At 36.9% G+C, this 20,886-nt stretch overlaps 2 protein-coding genes across 3 annotated transcripts in view; one reads left to right on the top strand and one right to left on the bottom strand.

The window, feature by feature from the left end:
- Positions 1–17,224, bottom strand: part of ACTR2 (actin related protein 2) — a 37,791-nt gene extending 20,567 nt beyond the window's left edge. The window contains exons 1-5 of one of the 2 annotated variants that reach the window (XM_055540484.1): positions 17,021–17,224; positions 9,639–9,749; positions 7,562–7,576; positions 3,943–4,158; positions 502–574 (exon numbers count right to left, since the gene is read on the bottom strand). In XM_055540484.1, the coding sequence (XP_055396459.1) occupies positions 502–574; positions 3,943–4,158; positions 7,562–7,576; positions 9,639–9,749; positions 17,021–17,068 (463 nt within the window). In that variant the 5' untranslated portion in view covers positions 17,069–17,224. The remainder of the gene's footprint in view (positions 1–501; positions 575–3,942; positions 4,159–7,561; positions 7,577–9,638; positions 9,750–17,020) is intronic. The other variant, XM_055540486.1, reaches the window with a different exon arrangement.
- On the top strand, positions 14,023–14,550 carry LOC129623256 (cytochrome b-c1 complex subunit 6, mitochondrial-like). The gene has a single exon (XM_055540487.1). It carries the CDS (start codon positions 14,098–14,100, stop codon positions 14,371–14,373), a length of 276 nt encoding a protein of 91 aa, XP_055396462.1. The 5' UTR covers positions 14,023–14,097; the 3' UTR covers positions 14,374–14,550.
- Positions 17,225–20,886: the final 3,662 nt, after the last annotated feature.

Raw genomic sequence — 20,886 nt, 5'->3', positions numbered from 1 at the left:
TATTCCCAGTAGATATGGAGGCAGTTACTAATGGCAGTATCAAGAAAACAAAGGATAAATAGGTCCCCTCCATTAAACCCACTTCAGAAGTTGGGAAGGTACTCTCAAACGTCTGTCTTTTCTTTTATATTTAATCTATTATGTATTTGACAAAGATAATTTTATATGGACCTTTCTGGCTTTTTTAAACTCTTGACAATTATGAGGACAGATTCCATGTTCATTTTTCCCTTCAAAAATTTTCTTAAATAGCCTAAAAGAAGAAACTTCCTACTTACTAAAAAAAACTGAGAAGTTTCTTAAGTCCTTCATTGTTTAGTAAAGAAAATAAAAATGTGTATATTTTATTTGACAAACTGTGGAATATTTGAATAAATATAAATATATGAAACTGAGCTTTCTGGGACTTAAAACTTCCTGAGAAATCAAATTCCTCCGACATAAAATACATGTAACAAATGTGTGCTGAATTAATGATACTGAAAGTTAAGCTTCACCTACCTTGAGCATACAGAGTCAGGACTGCCTGGATGGCTACATACACACCAGAAAACTGGTAAGTTTCAAACATTACCTGAAAGTGCAAAAGGAAAGGGAAAACATTAGTATTTAGAAATTACATTATACATATAATGTAATATATATATATTAATATATGCTTTCTTGATGGCCAGAGTGGATTAGCTGATCAAAATAGAATCAAAGGACCCAAAAGAATCTTCCATTCTCTTCAGCTGTTTCTTGCCTCTTTTAAAGTCCTGCTGTCAGACAGCCTCAATTTTGAGGACGGATTTTTTTTTTTTTTAAATACACAGAGTCCCCAACCATTTCTTAAGTGCTACAAAGCAAAGATTTCTGAGAGTTTTTAACTAATGGCAGATTAGAGTGAAACAAAGTGTTCTGTTTTTGAACAAGACCTTCTCAACGCATGTCCCTTAAGGGAAATGTCTTTTAATTCAAAGACAAACTATACAAACTACTTAACTGCCAACCTTCCCATCCCTTTCCCTCAACCTGGGCTAAGCAAGACTGTGGCTCTACCTCCAGGTAATAAACGGTACAGCAGGGAAATAAAACTAAACAATTCTTGAATGCTGGCAGATTCAGAAGCTGCTCAGCTGCTGAGTCTGCGCCCCACCCTGTGCTGAGGTCCACTGCAGGGATGAGGAGCTCCTTCACATCCTCTCTGCTCACAATGCTGCTCATTGTCCGTATCGCAGGTTGGCCAGGAATATTCCGTAGGATTTTCTCTGTCATCCACAGTTAGCATTCACTGACTGGCACTGCAGACTACCACTATGAATATCTGATATTTAGAAATTTTACAACTGACCACAATGAGAATGATATACAGTTTAAATTTTTTCAACTCTGGGGAATTCCATAGTGGTCCAGTGGTTAAAACTCTGTGTTTCCACTGCTGGGGGCATGATCCCTGGTCAGGGAACTAAGATCCCACATGCTATAGCCAAAACAAAACAAAAAAACCTCTAAATCACTATTCTGTATACCTGAAACTTAACACAGCACTGTAAATCAATCATACTTCAATAAAACTAAATTAAAAAAAAATTTAATCCTAATAAATTAATAAATTTTACAACTCTGAAACACAAACTCATCAATTAAGCAACTAAATTTTCTGACTAGTATTCTATTCCATCATCCTTTATCCCCCTGCTACAGGGATGAAATTGGTACACAGCTGACCCTTGAACAACACAGGTTGTTCTGAATTGTGCAGGTTCATTTAATTGAAGGTTTTTTTCAATAAATAAATACTACACCATCACATAATCCAAGATCAGCTGAATCCAGGGATATAGAACCTGGGATATAGAGGGCAAATTATAAAGTTTTACACAAATTTTGACTGAGGAGGACTGGCACCCTTAACCTTGTGTTGTTCAAAGGTCATTTGCATTTATCAACTGTATTTGCATTTATCAACTTGACAGTCTGTCAAATGTGTTTTTATTCATAAGATCATTAAGAAGTATTTGTAGATCAGAAACAACTTTCTGAATGAGATTAAAATGGGGCATTATCAATCATAGTGAAATTTGTATTTACAAGTAAAAAAGAGCATTGAACTAAGAAGAGTCCTTAGAGTGTGTAGTAAGACTAATTCTTGTAATTTCTTCAGTTTAAAAAAAATATCTGTCCTAGTCAAATAGTTAGTTAGTGGATGACAGATATGGTGTTTTCCACTACATAGCAAAAGCCATCTCCCTGAATTTTCACTTGAAAGAAAACTTGGTTTCCATTCTGCTACTGTATTATTTTTTTGAAAGAGGTTTCCTTGTCTGGTAACCTCTTGATTCAATACAAAAATATCTCTGCACTCTGTTTTTGCAATGCATTGCTAAAAATAAAGAGCAATTATAAATGACCACTTATCCATTACAAACTATTAGTAACTATAAATCATTTAGAGTACAAAGCACAATTAAAATATAAATACAATAAAGCCCATCTTTCATAGTTTCAGGGGTGGCTAGGAGGGGAAAAAAAAATGAACCATAAGAAATGATATGGATTCTGTAGCTAAAACCACAATCTCAAAATTTGAAAATACAAAAATTTTAAATCTTTTCTAAAATTTCCATCAACATCTCAACATAGTCAATGAGTAAAACAAAACATTTACTTACATTAAGCAGTATCTGGAAAGCTAATAACATCCAAAGTAATTAAAATTTCCTACCTCATATATAACAAAATGAAAGATAACTGTTGAAAAGTTACCCATCTAAAGTATTAAGAATGTAGATTTTTTGCTCTTTAACTGTCTACCTCGTTACTGTTTCCACCTCCCTTCCCAAGCCCTCCCATCTCCCTGGCCCTCAGCATTCCCCCACTGTCTGCTATCACTTCTTTGGTTAACTATATTATCTCATCCTCGTGACTCCCAAGTTTATGCCTCCAGTCTCAGACTTTTTTCCTGAACTTGACCTTATATATATAACCATTTTTGCTTGGATATCTAGAGGAAACCTAACATGTCCAAAACTGAACTCCTGATCAATTTCCCTCCCAAATCCTGTTCTACTCTCAGCCTTTGCTCAAGTGAAACTTTCAGAGTTACCTCTCTATCACATGTATTTAAGAAATCAGGATTTTTTTTTGGCCCTACCTTCAAAACAGAGCCACAATCTGGCCACTTACCATTACCTTCTCTGCTATTACCCCTAATCCTAACCATCATTATCTGGGTGTCTAGATAACTGAAAAAGTCTCCAAACTTGTTTTTCTTCTACCCTTGCCTCCTTATGTTCTACATTCAACACAGCAGCCACAGAAACCTCAATCTGTAATAGCTCTTCCTTGTAACAGCCCTACATTTCACTCAGAGTTTAAATCTAATTTCCTATAAGAGCCTACAAGGCCCTAGATGATTTGGCCCCGTTATTTCTCCCACCTCATCTCCTATTGCTCTCCCACACTGGCTTCCTTGCTGACTAATATGCCACACTTGCTCCCATTTCAAGACCTTTACACTGGTTACTCCCTTTGCCTGGAATGCTTTTCCCCCAGTTAGTTACTGGCTAACTCCCTCCGTTTAAATATCACCTTACAGATACGTACTACCACAACCTATGAAAAATGCAGCCTTCCTACATGTCCGATCTCCCTTACTCTTTCCCACCCCTCCTTCAGCATCTAGTATCTTCTAATAAACCATTCAATTAATTCATTTTTTTTGGGTCTATTTTCCCCTGCTAGATGGTAAATTTCATAGCAGCAGGATTCTGGCTTTGTTTACTGGTATATTCTACTTATAATGACTAACATATACTTAGGTGCTCAATAAACAGGATCTGGGAGAAAGTAACAATTATTCTTATTTCCTTTATTCTCAACAAGGTAAGATAAAACAAAAAAATTTGCTTTAATATCACATCACAGAAACATATATGCACAACCCATCTAAAAACTTACCTCTACAATCTTCTCTCTGTTTTTGGTTGGGTTCATAGGAGGTTCTGTGAGTAGAATTTTACAATTCCTGGTGTCTATGTTAAGTTTTTCTGGTCCAAATGTGTAGTCCCATAGGTGTTTCATGTCATCCCAATTTCGTACTATGCCATTTTCCATAGGGTAATTAACTTCTAACATCGAGCGTAATTCACTTGCCTCATCACCAACCATAAGATCCTAGAAAATTATAATATCAAAGCTTTAGACCAAATTTTTGCATAAAATACCATCAGAAAATTATCCTCTTATATTTTGGAAAACTGGGGAATAATTAATTTTAATATTTCTGGCACTTTCAGATAAATTTCTTCATTCCACAAGTTAAAAAGTCGATCTCTTCTTTAATGAACAATGTCTTGCAAATCTTAATCATAAATAAGTTTTTATGTACAATGTGGTTTAAATCAATAAATTGACCTTACCTTTAATAAATATGTTTCCAAAAGAAGAGTATTAGCACAAATAAACCCCACATTTTCATATTTTGGAGGGGTTTGTATGAGGTTTCATCTCTTTCTTTTGCTCAAATGTTCAAAAAATAAGGCCTGTGATATGTGAGATAGCACATCAGGGGGAAAAAAACTTGTAGAAAAATGCTCAACGCATGCAGCACATTTCTTTGTACTAAATATCAAAATGATAAGTGTAGTACCATACAGCATAATGAGAAGCAAAAAATAAAATGATTTTTATTATACTGTAATAATGGATATATGCACCACAAACTTGTAAATTTCACAAACATCTACCTAGATATGCCTCAATTAAAACTGAAATTAAGCTTCAATATGTGCCTCACCAAGATGAAAGATAATTTGTAGAAATACAAAAAATTAAGATACAGAGAAGAAATTCTTCTTTAAAATTATCTCATAAGCGACATTTCCAATCTTAAAGTATAATACTGGAAAACTATGCTATCACCCAGGAAGCAGAATACTCACAAGTCTTGTCTTCAACGAGCACATACTTAAGATGACCCACATTTCAAAAGTCAAATTTTATGTGTATAAGGCTAATGATGTCTCAGAATTAAAGCTTACTTTAAAAATTGGCTAGTCAAAATACTAAATAATCCTGAGTTAAACATATATTGATGAATTTTTAAAAAATGCTAGTATCAAAAATAGCTATTTGCTGTAAGATCTTAAGATGTTTTAAAACAGAAGTTTAAATAAATATATGACTTTAAAATTTTTTTAAATAATTATTTTAAAAAAGAGATAAGAAAGAAACCAGGGTGAGAACTCTATTTAAAGACAACAACCAAAAAAAAAGAAAACCACTGGAAAATCCACTGAAAGCAACAAAAAGGAAAAACAAAGTTAAAGCAGATGCTAGAAATATTCACTAAAATGTTTCTATTGCAACTAAATTTCATGTAAAATTAATGTACCATGCCTTAATACTCAAAACTTCTTAAATATTAACTATTTAGAATTATCTGATACAAAAATGAAAAACTAAAAATCTTATATTCGAGAACTCTAGTAAATGACATGCATTTGTTGAATTACTTAGGGAAAAGAATACTGTTAATTTCAAATACATTGAAAGACAAGCTACACTGATGGACAGATGGATAAACCGATAAATATGTGATGTATCAGTACAGTAAACATTAATGTCAGAATCTAGGTGATGGATGTATGGGTTTCATGGTAAAATTCCTTTAACTTTGCTGTGTATTCCAAATACTTCATAATAAAATGTCAGGGGGAGGAATCTGTATCTCCAAATACCTATATGACTTCTGGCCATCAATATAATTTAATATATAATGTTAGTTACTTTTTTCTGGAATGTATCTTTCTGTGTGTTATACAAGGTAGTAATAGATTAGATAATTAAGATGGTTTATATCACTGATACATATTCACAACTATATTTCAACAAATTTAGTATAAATCTGGTCTAATTACATCTGACTATTTAGTTCTTATTCCATGCAAGAATAGGGGCCTACATATGTCTGATCTAATACCAACTCAAAAGTGTCATGTGTCTACTTCTAGGACACACATACTATGAAGAATTAACTGAAAGAAACATCTGGCATCAAGTATCTTACCATCCCTCTGAACAAAAAGGACATTTAAAATGGAAGAAAACAAGTGTTAACTTGTCAAATTAGTGCAAACATTCTTGAGTAACTCAAGCTACCTAATTCAAAAATTTATCTAAAATTTTATTCCAAAAAATCCTAAAACATAGTTTTCCCCAGAACATTTCAACTTCCCAAACTCCAAAATGCTAAGAGTTTTATGGAACTTGCCTTCATCTTCAAGATCAAAATTACAAGCGATCAGATCAGGCCTTGTTTTTTTTTTTTTTTTTACCACCCACCTCATCACTGGACCTCAAGCCTAAACCATCACCTGTTATCTGAAAAAATGAAAAATTACAGTAACTGTCTGAGATGCCATTTTAAAGGCATTTATATTTTATGAAAAGCAAGCAGTGTAGATGAGATACGCCAAGAATCATTCTGAACAATATCACCTCAGCTTGGAAATCAGAGCAAATATACTCTAAAACCACAATTAAATTCCTAAGAAAGAAATTTCATAAAAAGCATTAAAGAGTTCTCTGCAAGTACCCTCTTTTCTTACTCTCCTTAGGATTTTAAGACAAATGTATGATCTTTTATTCAGAGATAGAGTAATTCCCAGTTTTCCATGTTTTTGTTTATTCAAAAGAAAACTTGCCACTAGTTTAACTAGTTACTGTTACTAGCTAAAATACTTATCACTAGAAAGGCCTGATATTTATCTCTGTCAAAGTTACTTACAAATAATATTAAAAACAAATGAGAATATCTACTATAGAAAAACTTAAGACTATCACAGAAAAATATAATAAAAGACTCAATTGCCGGGATGTGTCTAGTTCTAGTTCAAATGAAAAAGGCACAATGGTTTTTATTTAGAGGGAAAATCCACTGTCAACGGAAAAGTCTTACAAGACTTTGACCTTTTTCTTATTTATAATCAGGTAATGTAAAATCTGCTCATAAATAAGGATAATACAGGAAACAAATCAATCTCTTTTTCTCTCCTTTACTATTTATAGTTCATTGGCACATTACAATCTTACCTAGTTTATTAAATACACATATGATACTGTACCAGATGCAAATATATACATATATAGGCTATGACAAGCAATGTTCAATTTAACAGTGGTCAGTAAAGTGAATTGATCCAAGTGCAACAGCTTCACCCCACTTTTCTGGATCACACACATCCTAAAGAAAGCCACTTGGTTTCTAACATAATGCACACTACATTCCATTTTAATTGTAACATTCATCTACAAAAAACACAAGGAAAACAATTCAAAACTATGTTAGTAATTAGTTCTGGTTTGGTCCATTGTAATGTATGCAATCAGGAGAGTATAGGACTTAATTAGTTGCTACCAAATTGAAGCAATGAAAAAGGTTAAAAATCAAAGTACTTAGAAATTAAAATATGGAATCACCCCCCTCCCCAATACTAAAGGGACACAAAACAACAACTACTGTCCCACCAAGCAAAAGTGGAAAACAAACAGAGAGCATGTGTGTAACCTCACTTACCATCTTTTTGTTATTCTACTTCAACAGGTCAAGAAAGGTGAAGAGAGAGAAGGTAGAAGTGAGAGTCAGAAAAGGCCTAAATAAAATCCTCACTGAAATTTTTAAACATACAAGCAATAGAGACAAATTAGGTCGAGGCAGATGCAGTACTACTACAGTTTACGGAGTTAATAATTAGGGCCAAATTAACACGGACAGTTATTACCTCCTGAATGAAAGTTAACTCATTAAACAATTTAAATTTCCAGTTTTCAGTCTACCACATTTTAGGTAACAAGACACAAAAAGTATAAATCAATCCACTAGGCATAGGTATTCCAAAAAAGTCAAATTTCTTTCATTTGTTACTGAATTTAAGTACCTTAATTAAGGAAAATAAACAGCAGAAAAGGTCTAGCTGAATAGGTAAAGGGTGTGTAGAGTGATTTTCCAAGCTCTAGTAGTCAAGTTAAATTTGACACAGTTCTCTTTTCTTTCACTGTTTTCTACTGGAAGAACAAATTAACTTGAAAGACTTAAAAAGATTAAGCAGATTGAACAGAAATAAACCAACTTAACAGACTGACAAACCATACAAGCAAATGCTACTGGGGAATTCCTTAGCAAAAATGTCTTATTTGTATCAGCTAGACTCATTTCTATCACTTCCCCTTAAAAAGCAAGAAAAGTGGGAGTGAAAAATACAAGTAATTATTTGTGACTATGCTAGACAATAAAAATAGCTCTATGTGATGTAGCTTAATACCTCAAAAATGTTATTATCCATAAAGAATATTCAAAAACCATTCTTCTTTAAAAGGCTGATACTGAATAAACGTGACTTTCAACATTATTAAAAATCTTTATCCTTATCACTATTACTAGCTAAATTTTAAGCTGAGTTCATTTAAGATGGAATTCAATCAGAACAAAAGGAGTTAACAAAAAGAGAATATGGGATTCTATAAAATTCCCAAAAGACCCTAAAAAAAAAAAACCCAAACCAAAAAACTCTCATATTGAGTATCCCTTCTGATTGTAATAAAACAGAGGCCAGAATCATTCACTCTTTTAAGTCTTTAAAAACATTATCACAGAACCTAAGTTTCAGTTTGTATTTTTATTCATCATGTAACTCAATCCTCTGGTCCCAACAGCAGAGAGCTCTTAAGCAGCAAATGTCTACTATCTATTACCAGCTTTCTAGACACCTCAAACAAACGTCCCAGTGACGGGTACCTTAACTTAGAACCTAACACACTCTCTGAAGTCTTGTCAAGGACTGTCCAGATAGGACCAACGATGCTAGTCTGTTCACAAATGATTCATAAAACAGCTTCTAAATTCTACTACATTTCGTATTACCTAACCTAATCCCTAGGCTATCTGAAGATTTTAAGTCAAGTGGTAACCACTGACTTTTGATTGTTCTTTTTTCCCCCTTCTAAAATATTGTTAACTCCCTTTTGATTTCCACCTCCTTTAATAGAAGATAAAAATCTATTAAGGTCCAATCTCATGTTAAGAACGGTTCGTAGGCCATGACAACATTCCCGCCCTTCTCCTTGTCCTAAGATAAATGATGCAAGGTCAAATAAAGACTTGCACAGCTTCCTCCTGCACACTATGGAAATCAGTTATTATACTGGTGAAAAAAGGAACCAATAAGATGCACACTCTGTTTTTCCTGACTAGCTATATAAAAATGTAGGGGCATCAGGCCATGAGAACATGTAAGAAGTTTCAGCTCCCAAAGAGACACTAACCCTGAATGACAAATATATGAAATTGAAAGACATAAAAATACCAGGCTGATTTCTTTTAAAATTATACTATAGGGCTTTAAGTCACTAATACAGCATTCACATCAACATAAAAATCTTATTTTTATTGTATTCAGAGAGTAATGGCTACACTTAAAGTCAGACGAAATTACTTTCAGTTTCTGTACCTTTCTTCACGTGTTGATAAAAATTTAAAATATAAGAAATTCGGCCCTCCTCCTTTGCTTTTCAAGGCATCAACATCTTAAAACTACTTAATTCAAAGAACACTTCAGTAGGTTTTGCTCCTCATTTATCAATAAATAAAATATTACCTTGATTTCAATGTTTCCCACTTTGGTGGTCGATCTGATAATAGGTCTTCCAACCAAAGCTGGGAAGATATGTTCTGGAAAGTTAGAGCCTGCATATCCACACTTCACAAACTGGAAAAGAACAGTAAAAAGTGGGTTAGTGTCAAAGTATTTACACTATTATCCATTTAACAACTGCATCTGAAAAGTACTGCTTTGCATTTATATAATATTCTAAACTTTTGGTGCTTTCAAATTACCCAAAGTAATCACCAGGTCTATCATATCCTCCATTTGTTTCCTTCATGGACCTACTACTGGAGTTCCCATTTCTTGACTGGTTAACGCTTAGGGAAAGCCTCAAAGGACCTAAGCTGAGCAGTGCATGCTGGAACCTGCTGCCTTGATGCACAGCAAGGAAGGGACAAATTCATTCAAAGAATGCTAAGGATTTTTAAAAGAAATGTCAGAAAATGGACAGAACGAAAGCAGACTTTCCTTCATGTCTGGCAATTCACTTAAGTAACATTATTTTCCAAAATGGGAAAATCAAATGGCATCTGGACCAGCATCAAGTTAAAATAAACATTTATTAGGCATTTTTGGCTATTTACATTTTTATATTTAGAGAAACATCTAGTAATACCAGGTGACATAAGTTCATATTTAGATAGTGTACTTCTCCAATGAGGATGTAGCATTGATTCTAATAATACTTCCACTTTATGAATAAGAAACAGATACACTAGGAGATTTAATGACTACAGTAAAACTGAAAATAGAACCAAGGGTTTTTAATGCTTGTATCAGTAATACAGTCTGCTTAGCCTTATTTTTAAGAGCAGCCATTACAGGAAAGGCAGTTAAAACTTCAGGGTGGGAGGAAGAAGCGATCTGAGAGGGGCTGTCACCAACCTCTACCACTCCCTTAACAAGATTCCGTGCAAGGTACAGTACCCTGTGCAAACACTTTTGTGTCTACTGATGAATCCCAAGCACCTAGAGCAGAGTCTGACGCATACCAGGTGCGTATTATTTAACTGATCAATAAAAATGAAGTTTTGCTGCTGACTCAAGAGTACAATACTATGATTATTTTAATATAGAGAATATGTTCAATATTGAGACAATCTATTGTTCCATGGATTTGGCACCACATTCTCTTAGAAGAATTTAGGAGAAAAACAATATCTGAATGTGACATATGACAGAAATAACACAAAAGTGCATAGAAAGCTGTTACATACAAGGAACTGTTTTGTTTGATGGTGGTAAAAGCTAGCAACAACCTGAAACTCACTGACTTCTGACTAACCCTCTAAAATACAAATTTTTTCTATTTCAAAGATACCTTTGTTGGAAATGATGTTGATGAACCACATTTAATTATAAATAGCCTAGTACATTCTGCCATGCATAACTGCAAGTCTTTTAAAAATAGTACTTTAAAAAAATATGTTAAAATCATGTCTTCAGCAGACTGAAGCTACTAGTCTGAAAAAAATCTGTCTAAAATTTAAAAATTGCACATTTTCAATACCACCTGAATTCATATCCCCTCATTCATGTTCACATTTTAGAATTTACATAAAATATACCATTCAAATAGGCTTTATTCCAAACCCACAAAACCTAGTCCTGCTCAGTTTGCCACTGAACCTAGGTTTTCTAAAACCTAAAACTATGATATGATTCTTTCTGGATTACCTCCAAGGCTGAAGTTAGTGTGATATGATGGCATATGCAATAGATATCCTGCTTACTCATACCTACTTCTACTTGAATAGTGGTTGATAGCAAAGAACAATATACTTCCCACCCTAAAAAAAAGTGTTTAACAGAATTCAGAAGTGTTAGTTCATTTTTCCACAATATCTTCCCAAATAATTTATCAATCTGACCCAGAAAGAGCTGGAGCGACAACTGCAGCAGATAAAGAATAATACTTAGTATTTTCTAGTCTATTCAAATTAAAAGGAAAAAACCTCTTACACTCATCTCTTCTAAATCAAACTCTCTAGTCCTTAAGTCAAAAGCCAGCTCACTTGATGTGAACTGAAATCAGATGTAAGACCAGAGAATCTCTTCTCATTATGCCACTATATTCATATTTCTACATAAATAAAATGTCATGACCACCAGACAAGTATCAGCTTTAGTCATAATTTATACATATATTCCAAATATAAACAACAAATACAATGTACACATTAAATTTTTATGTAGTGACATAATGAGCAGATAAACACACTAGGTGAGACAAAAGTGTCCACGAGTATAAACATTCTTAAAGAAAATTGTAAAATGAATGAAAAAAAGAATCTACACATTTGTAAAGGCAATTTCAGCATATTAAATGCAAACCAATGATTTACCTGAGAAATCTTAACACTAGGTGAAGGTGGGAGGAGGAGCCTGGGATGGAGCCTAAGTCAAGTCGTGTCTGTCCCATCCCCACCCCCCCACCCCCCCCCCAGGCAGTCAGGAGGCTGGGGAGGTAAAATTCTTGTTCCAGCATATTTCACAGGACAACATATTTGCCAAGTGCCTAAGGTAAGAAGACAAAAATTAAGAATTCCTAAAACTATAAAAATAACTCCGAACTACTATTCCTGTGCTTCATTAAAAGATGAAGGAACTTCTCTGGAGGTCCAGTGGCTAAGACTCTGCATTCCCAATGCAGGGAGACCAGGGGTCAGGAAACTAGATTCCACATGCCACAACTAAAGATCCCATGTGCCATAGCTAACCTGGTGCCACCAAATAAATGCATTAATTAAAATAAATATTTGTAAAAATTATTAAAAAAATGGAAAGTTGGCTTTTAGTTCAAATTAAAGACAGCAATCACTAATTAATGAGATTATTTACTCTGATTAAGCAGTAGTTTATTGGAAGTAGATGCTGCCACAGTAATCCAGTGCTAGAATTCCTACAGCGAACTAGTGTTTGGTCAAAATGGCAATAGCCGCGCTACATCACATTATTTCAGATGTCAACACAGTAGCAGTTAAAATAACAAGAATATAATTACAGTGATCTATTTCTCAGTCATATATAACCAGCAGACAACCTGGCATTTCCTTTCTTGCAAAAAAGCCAGTATTTTTTTTTTTAAGATCTAAACCATAAGGTAATAATATACAAAGAAAATATTCTTTTCTAAACTACTTGTTTGGCATAATTTTAACTCGTGAAATACCTCCCCTCACTTCAATCATTTAAGACCTCGTGACTTAGTTCTCTCACTGTGTGCAATAAGGCTGTGTTTAAGAAACAGACTTTACCATATATAGTTTCCTCTTCATAGCACTGTGGTTTAAACAGGCTCCCTTACTTCCCACTGAGTCATCAAATGGTAAGAACATGAACAATATCATTTTCTTTCAAGAAAAAAAAAAAAGCCCTTGTACATTTGCTCTAAAGGTATCTTTCTCCCCTCAAAAAACAAACTGGGATTTATAAAGCTTCATTTGGGCTTATTTAATTTATATTTTTCCTTTATTATTTTAAACAAATGGCACTGATATAATAATTTAATTGCATAGTGATTACTCTGATCTTAGATCACCAAAATATTTATTCTCTTTATTCCAAAGCATTTTCTAGGGCTAAACTACTTTTGATTTGGTTCTACTTCAAACACTCCTAAATCCAACATATAAATTTGTTTAAGCCTGATAAAGCAAGCTGTAATCAACTACAAATGTGAACTGTATAAGTACAATTAAAAAAAAAAAGTGTAACTATCTTAACACTACCAGCTACTCTGTATCACTGGACCCTAAAAATTATAACAGTCACACAGCAGGTGCTCCAGAAGTCTTCACTGTAGGTAAACCAACTCAATGTTGATGAAATCACCCAAGTTTGGCAAGAAAATACACAACATCAGGGGCCTGGGCCCAACCCTTGAAAGGCACCTACGCTGAAGCAGATCTCCACATCTTCACCTATCTGGCCACTTTCCCCAGCTTTATTTTAGGTGGCGGTTTATACAGGCTCCATTTTAGGTTTGGATGGTTATGATGATGAAGTGCATAAGGTATTGGAATCGGATGAGCTTTCCTCCTCTAGGAGGCCCTACAGAGGCCCTGGTCAGCTTGGGAGCTGGAGAGGTAGAGGAGCAGGACCACAATCTGGCGTGTGATGGTAAGAACTCATCTGCCCTTAGGGCTTTCCATTTAGGGCCTGCCAGAGAGGCTTAAAAAAAAAAAAATCAACTTCTCAAATGGCCTATAATTTTAAAACCTAAAATGTGTTAAGAGGCAAGTTGCTTTACAGTAACAACTATTCTCATAAATTTTTAGAAACTAAATTTTAGTATCTTCTTAATCACAGAGGAATCATTAGACCTTCAGGTACCTAAATAAAATCAAGAGGACTATGAAGTATAAGAAATACAGACTCGCTTTTTGATACTGAAGTGGAATAGGTGCCGCTGTTGCTGCTTGTGTTGAGTCCAGAGCCGCAGCCGGACATGGGGCTAGAGAACGAGCAAAGGATGCTGACTGGGTCCGGAGATCCCGAGGAGGAGGAAGAGGAGGAAGAGGAATTAGTGGATCCCCTAACAACAGTGAGAGAGCAATGCGAGCAGCTGGAGAAATGTGTAAAGGCTCAGGAGCGGCTCGAGCTCTGTGATGAGCGTGTATCCTCCAGGTCACAGACAGAGGAGGACTGCACAGAGGAGCTCTTGGACTTCTTGCATGCAAGGGACCCCTGTGTGGCCCACAAACTGTTTAACAGCTTGAAATAAGTGTGCATATTTGTTCACCCCAGCCTTCATCACCTGGGCATTGGGATATTTCCTCATAGTTTTGAACATGATGTTTATTTGTGTAACTAAGTTCATGTGAATCTCAAGGATTTTGGCTTAGGCAAGTAATTTCTGTGTAATTATCAGTGATTTCATCTTAATAAAGTCCAGTGATCAGCAAAAAAAAAGAAATACAGACTCTAAGTGGCTCCTAATTCTCTAAATTTTCAGAAATATCATAGCATTCTTGACTACGTACTACATCAGAGCTTTCTTCATGAAGTTTCTTCATGAAGTCAATCATGTCCTATAGAAAATCTGGATATTTAAAGTAACTAGAAATACAATGCCAAATATTACACAAGGTTTTGTTTGAATTAACTACACTTTTCTACTTATGTCACAATAACTTATCTTTTGTCTTAAGGAACAAGATTCTTAAATTATAGATTAGACATAAGGCTAATCAGATATACAATGAGTTTTCTAACAAGCTAATGAAACAGTAACATAAAACTAATTATGGGACTTGCTTCCACTATAGGGGGTGTGGGTTCCGTCCCTGGCCAGGGAACTAAGATCCCCACATGCCACAAAGCCCCCCAAAAAAAAAGTTTAAGAATGAGAAAAAAAAATTTTTTTAATTAAATATTATGAAAAAACATATACTACAAAAACTGGTTTCACTATCCTTCAAAGAGGAGGAATCCATTAAAATATAACTGACTTCAATTTCTAAAAAAAAAACCTGGCATAGTCACAAAAAAATACATTAGTATCAATTTTTTAAAGATTTACATTTATTTAGATGTCAATTTGAGACTACGGGGGGTGAGGGGGGTAGGGGGGGTGGGGGGGTGGAATTAGGCCAATTTTTTTTTAAAAAGCACCTTTAAAGTGAGTTTTAACTGTAAAAGGAACACATTTATAATTTCATTTAAAGACAGTTTAACATTACATGGTTTGTTAAAAAACAAAGAACATTTTCCCAATAACTGAGTCATGAAGTCCTTCCCACCTGACCTTACTCTTATCCCTAGTCTCACAGATAACCACGATGAACATAAATTTCTCACAAATCCCTTCAAAACTTTCACATACACATACACATTTGTGAACACATAAATAACTTTAATAAAGAACACACACATAAATGAAAATAAATTTTTTAAATGTTTCTGTGGTGATGAAGCTGCCTCTTTTTAAGTACTATGCTATTTTGTATGAAAGTGAAAGTGAAGTCGCTCAGTTGTGTCCAATTCTTTGGGACCCCATGGACCGTAGCCTACCAGGCTCCTCTGTCCATGGGATTTTCCAGGCAATAGTACTGGAGTGGATTGCCATTTCCTTCTCCAGGGGATCTTCCCAACCCAGGGATTGAACCCGGGTCTCCCGCATTGTAGACAGATGCTTTACCATCTGAGCCACCAAAAAAAATGGTAACACTCTTCTTACTCTCATCCATTTTCAACTTAGTTCAGATAAAGCTAGTATAATCATTGCTTGTAAAAATTCAATCAAAGGCAGTATTATGGCGGTGAATATCAACTCTTTTTTCCCCTCAACGATCCAGTTTCCAAAGTAACTTGAAGTTCATGCAAAATCTATTTTAATTTATATATTACATTTATGGAAGGAAGGGGATAAAGTGACAAAATACTGCAGCTTGAAAATGGTTAGAAATTGCTGTAATGCAGGGGGAAGTGATCACCACACAACTCACCCAAAATAACTAAGAGTTCTGTATTCTAATTTGATGACTTCGCTGCCTAAAATACATTTTTTTTAATTGGGGGAGGGGCGACTGAAAGAAACAACTTTCAAATAATGTCTAAATCGGTGTTTTACTCTGATTTTTACAATTATTTGCATTTTAGGATCTTAAATACTAACATTAACCAACAAGTCTGCCAATAAGGGAAAAAAGGAGGAGGGGTACCCAAACTGATTAACTTCCCTAAGGTTAGTGGAATTAATACTTAGGCCTTAAAGGATCAAGATCAACCACGGAAACATATTGGTCTCTGGGGGGCTGCACCTGGGCCAAATATCCAGCATGGAGAACAAAAAGTAAATGATGCACAACCGATCTGGCCTTCCATCCTCTCAGAAAACAAGAAAACAAAACAACAAAAGCCTCAAACACTGCGAAAGGACTGAGGTTCATTGCATGACAGCACTTCCCTTTTTTCTTTAAACCCGTTTCCTGCCTCCTGTTCCGTATCTTCAACTCTACAGGAAGAGCAAGGCCTCTTGGTCTTTTTCCTTTTTACACACCGGCGACCCTGGAGAATGAAGCCCTTTCGCAACGCCCAAGCCTAGCCTTTTACCCCTCCAGCCCTCGAGCCAAATTCCTGCGGCTAGAGCGCTGGGCCGGCCCCGGCCCGGTAGCAGGTGGGAACCCCATCCATCGCCGGCCTCGCCCGCCGTCCTGACCCCGAGCTGCGGGAGTGCCCAGCTCGGGGCTACTAAGGAGTCCAGCCCGCTCGAGCCCCACACCCAAGCGGGTAGAAAGCGCTGGCCAGCGCCCCTCGGCCCGGGCGGCAGAGGGCCCAGGGATGCAGCTCCGGGCGCTTTAGGCCCGCGCGCTCCTCGCACATCCGCGCCCCGGCCTGGGGCCGCTGCAGCCTCCCCGCCGAGCGCTTACCCCGGTGCCGTTGTCGCACACCACCACCTTCCTGCCCTGGCTGTCCATCGTCCTCCCGGAAGAGAGCCGGAGCCGCAGCCGCTACCGAACAACCTAGAGCACCCACCGTCCGTCTCGTTCCTCTTCCTCCTCCTCCCTCTTCCTGGCCCCGCCTTCGGTCTAACTTTTCTCCCCCAACCGGAAGTAACCGCTGGGTTTCACCCGCCACCTAACAAACTGCCTGAGCGGAAGAGGCGGGGACGGGAGGAAGGAGGCCGAGACTGGCAGTGGTGCACTCCAATAATAAAAAAAGGAGCCCGAGGCCCCACCTACGGCGCCAGCCCGGCTCCCGCGCCTGCTCCGCCTTTAGGGTCGCCGCCCTTCCGGGTTCTGCCTGTGGGCGTCTTGTTCCCGACACTTTGGTGGGCAATAACGGTAGCCGAGCTGCCAGGCGGTTTGCCTTGCTTTCTAAGACTTCGCAGGAGTTCGGGGTTTCCGAAGGAGCTCGGGGTTTCCGAACTCCTCTCAAATATGATGGCATTTTTAAATAGATTAATGTCATTCATACAATAAATGCTTTTTGAGTGTAACAAGTATTTATTGTTACTTGTTTCATATGTCTATACTAGACATGTATTAACTAGACATGTAAATAGACGGGGGTAGGCCCAGATCACGTAAGTCTTCGTTGGCAGGGCCGTATTTGAAAATAGGGTTGCCCGATTTCAAAGTTGAGAGCCTAGGTTCAAACAGGTACAATAGGGGTGTGAAGCAATATGGTGCTGCTGGAAGGTAAGTGGTGAGCAGTGAGGCTCACCTAACTAACGGCAATCCCGGACGAGATGGGTTGGACTGGAATCGGAGGGATCTGTATAAATGCACGATTTCATGTGTCTGTACTAGACTGTGTCTAGTGTAACAATAAATGCTTGTTTAGTCTAGTATAGACACATATAGACACGATTTCACGTGTCTATACTAGACTTCATGGGAAATAGATGGGGAAACAGTGGAAACAGTGTCAGACTTTATTTTTCTGGGCTGCAAAATCACTGCAGATGGTGACTGCAGCCATGAAATTAAAAGACGCTTACTCCTTGGAAGGAAAGTTATGACCAACCTAGATAGCATATTCAAAAGCAGAGACATTACTTTGAAAACAAAGGTCCGTCTAGTCAAGGCTATGGTTTTTCCTTTGGTCATGTATGGATGTGAGAGCACCGAAGAATTGATGCTTTTGAACTGTGGTGTTGGAGAAGACTCTTGAGAGTCCCTTGGACTGCAAGGAGATTCAACCAGTCCTTATTGAAGGAGATCAGCCCTGGGATTTCTTTGGAAGGAATGATGCTAAAGCTGAAACTCCAGTACTTTGGCCACCTCATGCGAAGAGTTGACTCATTGGAAAAGACTCTGATGCTGGAATGGATTGGGGGCAGGAAGAGAAGGGGACGACAGAGGATGAAATGGCTGGATGGCATCACTGACTTGATGGACGTGAGTCTGAGTGAACTCCTGGAGTTGGTGATAGACAGGGAGGCCTGGCGTGCTGCGATTCATGGGGTCGTAAAGAGTCGGACACGACTGAGTGTCTGATCTGATCTGATCTGATACTAGACTGCTTCTCAGTTTCACTCTGTTCTTTTATCAGTAGTTTTCAAACTTTATAAAGACGAAGAATGCCTTATTTAAATTTAATCTTAAGTGGAAACCAAGTATATTAAAATAGGTCAAAATATGGGAGTTCCGTGGTGGTCTAGTGGCTAGGATTCTGTGCTTTCACTGTGGTGGCCTGGGGTTCAGTCCCTGGTCGGGGAACTGAGATCCCACAAGCTGAACAGCCAAAATTTGCGGGGGAAAATAATCAAAATAAAACTGCCATAGTTGTTGGAAGTTTGAGAATTTAGGATGGGTTAAGGCCACAGGGAAATCTGTCTTCCTTGCATCTGCTTCTGTAGTCATTGAGGTACCACAGCCTGCTGAACTTTGCAGTGGTTCATAAATTACACATCTTACTTTCGTGGCCAGGTGTGCTGCAGTTCATGGGGTCCCAAAGAGTCAGCTATGACTAAGCGACAGAAAACCAACTTTTGTGGCCTGAGTGCTAGTACTGTGCAGTTTTCCTGGAAGTATATTTAATTGGTCTCAGCAAATTGAATTCAAGCATTTCTGTGTCCTTTTACTTTTGCCCTTTATGAAATGTAATGGATTACTAATTTTTACTTTTTAAGAAGTAGCATTTGTTGTTCTGATTATAAAATCAGTACATGCAGATGTTAGAAAATATCAACAAACATCTATTTGCTACACTAATGAAAATGCAGTAAAACCCCTTGATTATGCAAATTCAGATATAATACTCTTGGTGATGCTCATGTCTTCTGTACCAGCCTCATCCTGATCATTTCACTTTGCTCAAAATAATGTGACCTCACATTTTAGGTGATTGAATTGTGTGTGTGTGTGTGTATGTGAGAAAGAGGGTTTCATTTCTAGCCTTCTGCTGAAATTTTATGTATATTATTCTGCACAGAATCTTGCTAGGCAGGTATTTCCTTTTTACATATGACAAAATGGGAGCGTTAAATAAAGTCTACCAAGATCTACATACAGAAATAAATATATATGCCATCAGCGAACAATCTAAAAATTAAAGAGAACAATTTTATTTACAAGAGTATACGAAAAATCCAAATAAATATAATGAAAGTAATTCAAGACCTATACACTGAAAACTACACAACATTGCTGAGAGAAATCAAAGATCCAGGTAAATAAGTATACCATTGTCATAAATTGAACACTTGTTAAGATGACAGTTCTCTCTTCAAATTGATCTACAGATTCAATATAATCTCTATCAAAACCCCAGCAGTCCTTTCTCTTTTTAGAATTGACAAGTTGGATTCTAAAGTTTATATGGAAATGCAAAGGAACCAGAATACCCAAAGCAGTTTTTTTTTTTTTTAAACTTTACATAATTGTATTAGTTTTGCCAAATATCAAAATGAATCCACCACAGGTTTTGAAAAAGAAAAGTGAAAGGGGCAGACTTCCACTGTTGCTGCTGCTGCTGCTAAGTCACTTCAGTCGTGTCCAACCTGTGCAACCCCATAGACAGCAGCCCACCAGGCTCCTCTGTCCCTGGGATTCTCCAGGCAAGAACACTGGAATGGGTTGCCATTTCCTTCTCTGAGACTTCCACTATCTGATTTCAAAACTTACTATGAAGCTACAATAATGAATACAGTGTGGTATTGGCACAGGATAAATGTATAGATCAATGGAACACAAAAGACAGCCTAGAAATAAACTCTAACATTTATGGTCATTTGATTTTCAACAAATGTGCTAAAACAATTCAGTGGGGAAACAGTAATTTTCTTTTTACACAAGTAGTGCTGAGATAACTGAATATACAGGTGTGCTCCTGCTACTCAAGTCACTCGGTTGTGTCCAACTCTTTGCGCCCCCATGGACTGTAACCCACCAGGCTCCTCTGTCCATGGGATTTTCCAGGCAAGAATACCAGAGTGGGTTGCATTTCCGACTCCAGGGGATCCTCCAGACCCAGGGCTCAAACCGATGTTTCTTGCATCTCCTGCATTGGCAGGTGGATTCTTTACACCTGGAAGCCCCAAATTTTCATGTATAGTGGGAAAAGAACTTTGATCCTTACTTCACACAATACATAAAAATTAATTCAAATGAATTGTACACCAAAATGTAAAAAAGCTAAAACTACACAATTTCTGGAAGAAAACAGGAGAGAAATCTTTTTTTTAAAAAAATTATTTATTTTGGCAGTGCTGGGTCTTAGTTGTGGCTCTTGGGATCTTTGTTACAACATGCATGTGCTCTGTAGTTCCCTAAACAGGGATCAAACCCAG

This window comes from Bubalus kerabau, chromosome 11 (genome assembly GCF_029407905.1).
Source record: "Bubalus kerabau isolate K-KA32 ecotype Philippines breed swamp buffalo chromosome 11, PCC_UOA_SB_1v2, whole genome shotgun sequence".
In the NCBI taxonomy this organism is placed as follows: domain Eukaryota; kingdom Metazoa; phylum Chordata; class Mammalia; order Artiodactyla; family Bovidae; genus Bubalus; species Bubalus kerabau.
The sequence above is the reverse complement of the archived record's forward strand: the minus strand, read 5'-3'. Positions and strand labels throughout refer to the sequence as shown.

What these genes read in the sequence shown, in the direction of transcription:
- LOC129623256 (XM_055540487.1), top strand. Translation starts at nt 14,098, where the DNA reads ATGGGGCTAGAGAACGAGCAAAGGATGCTGACTGGGTCCGGAGATCCC.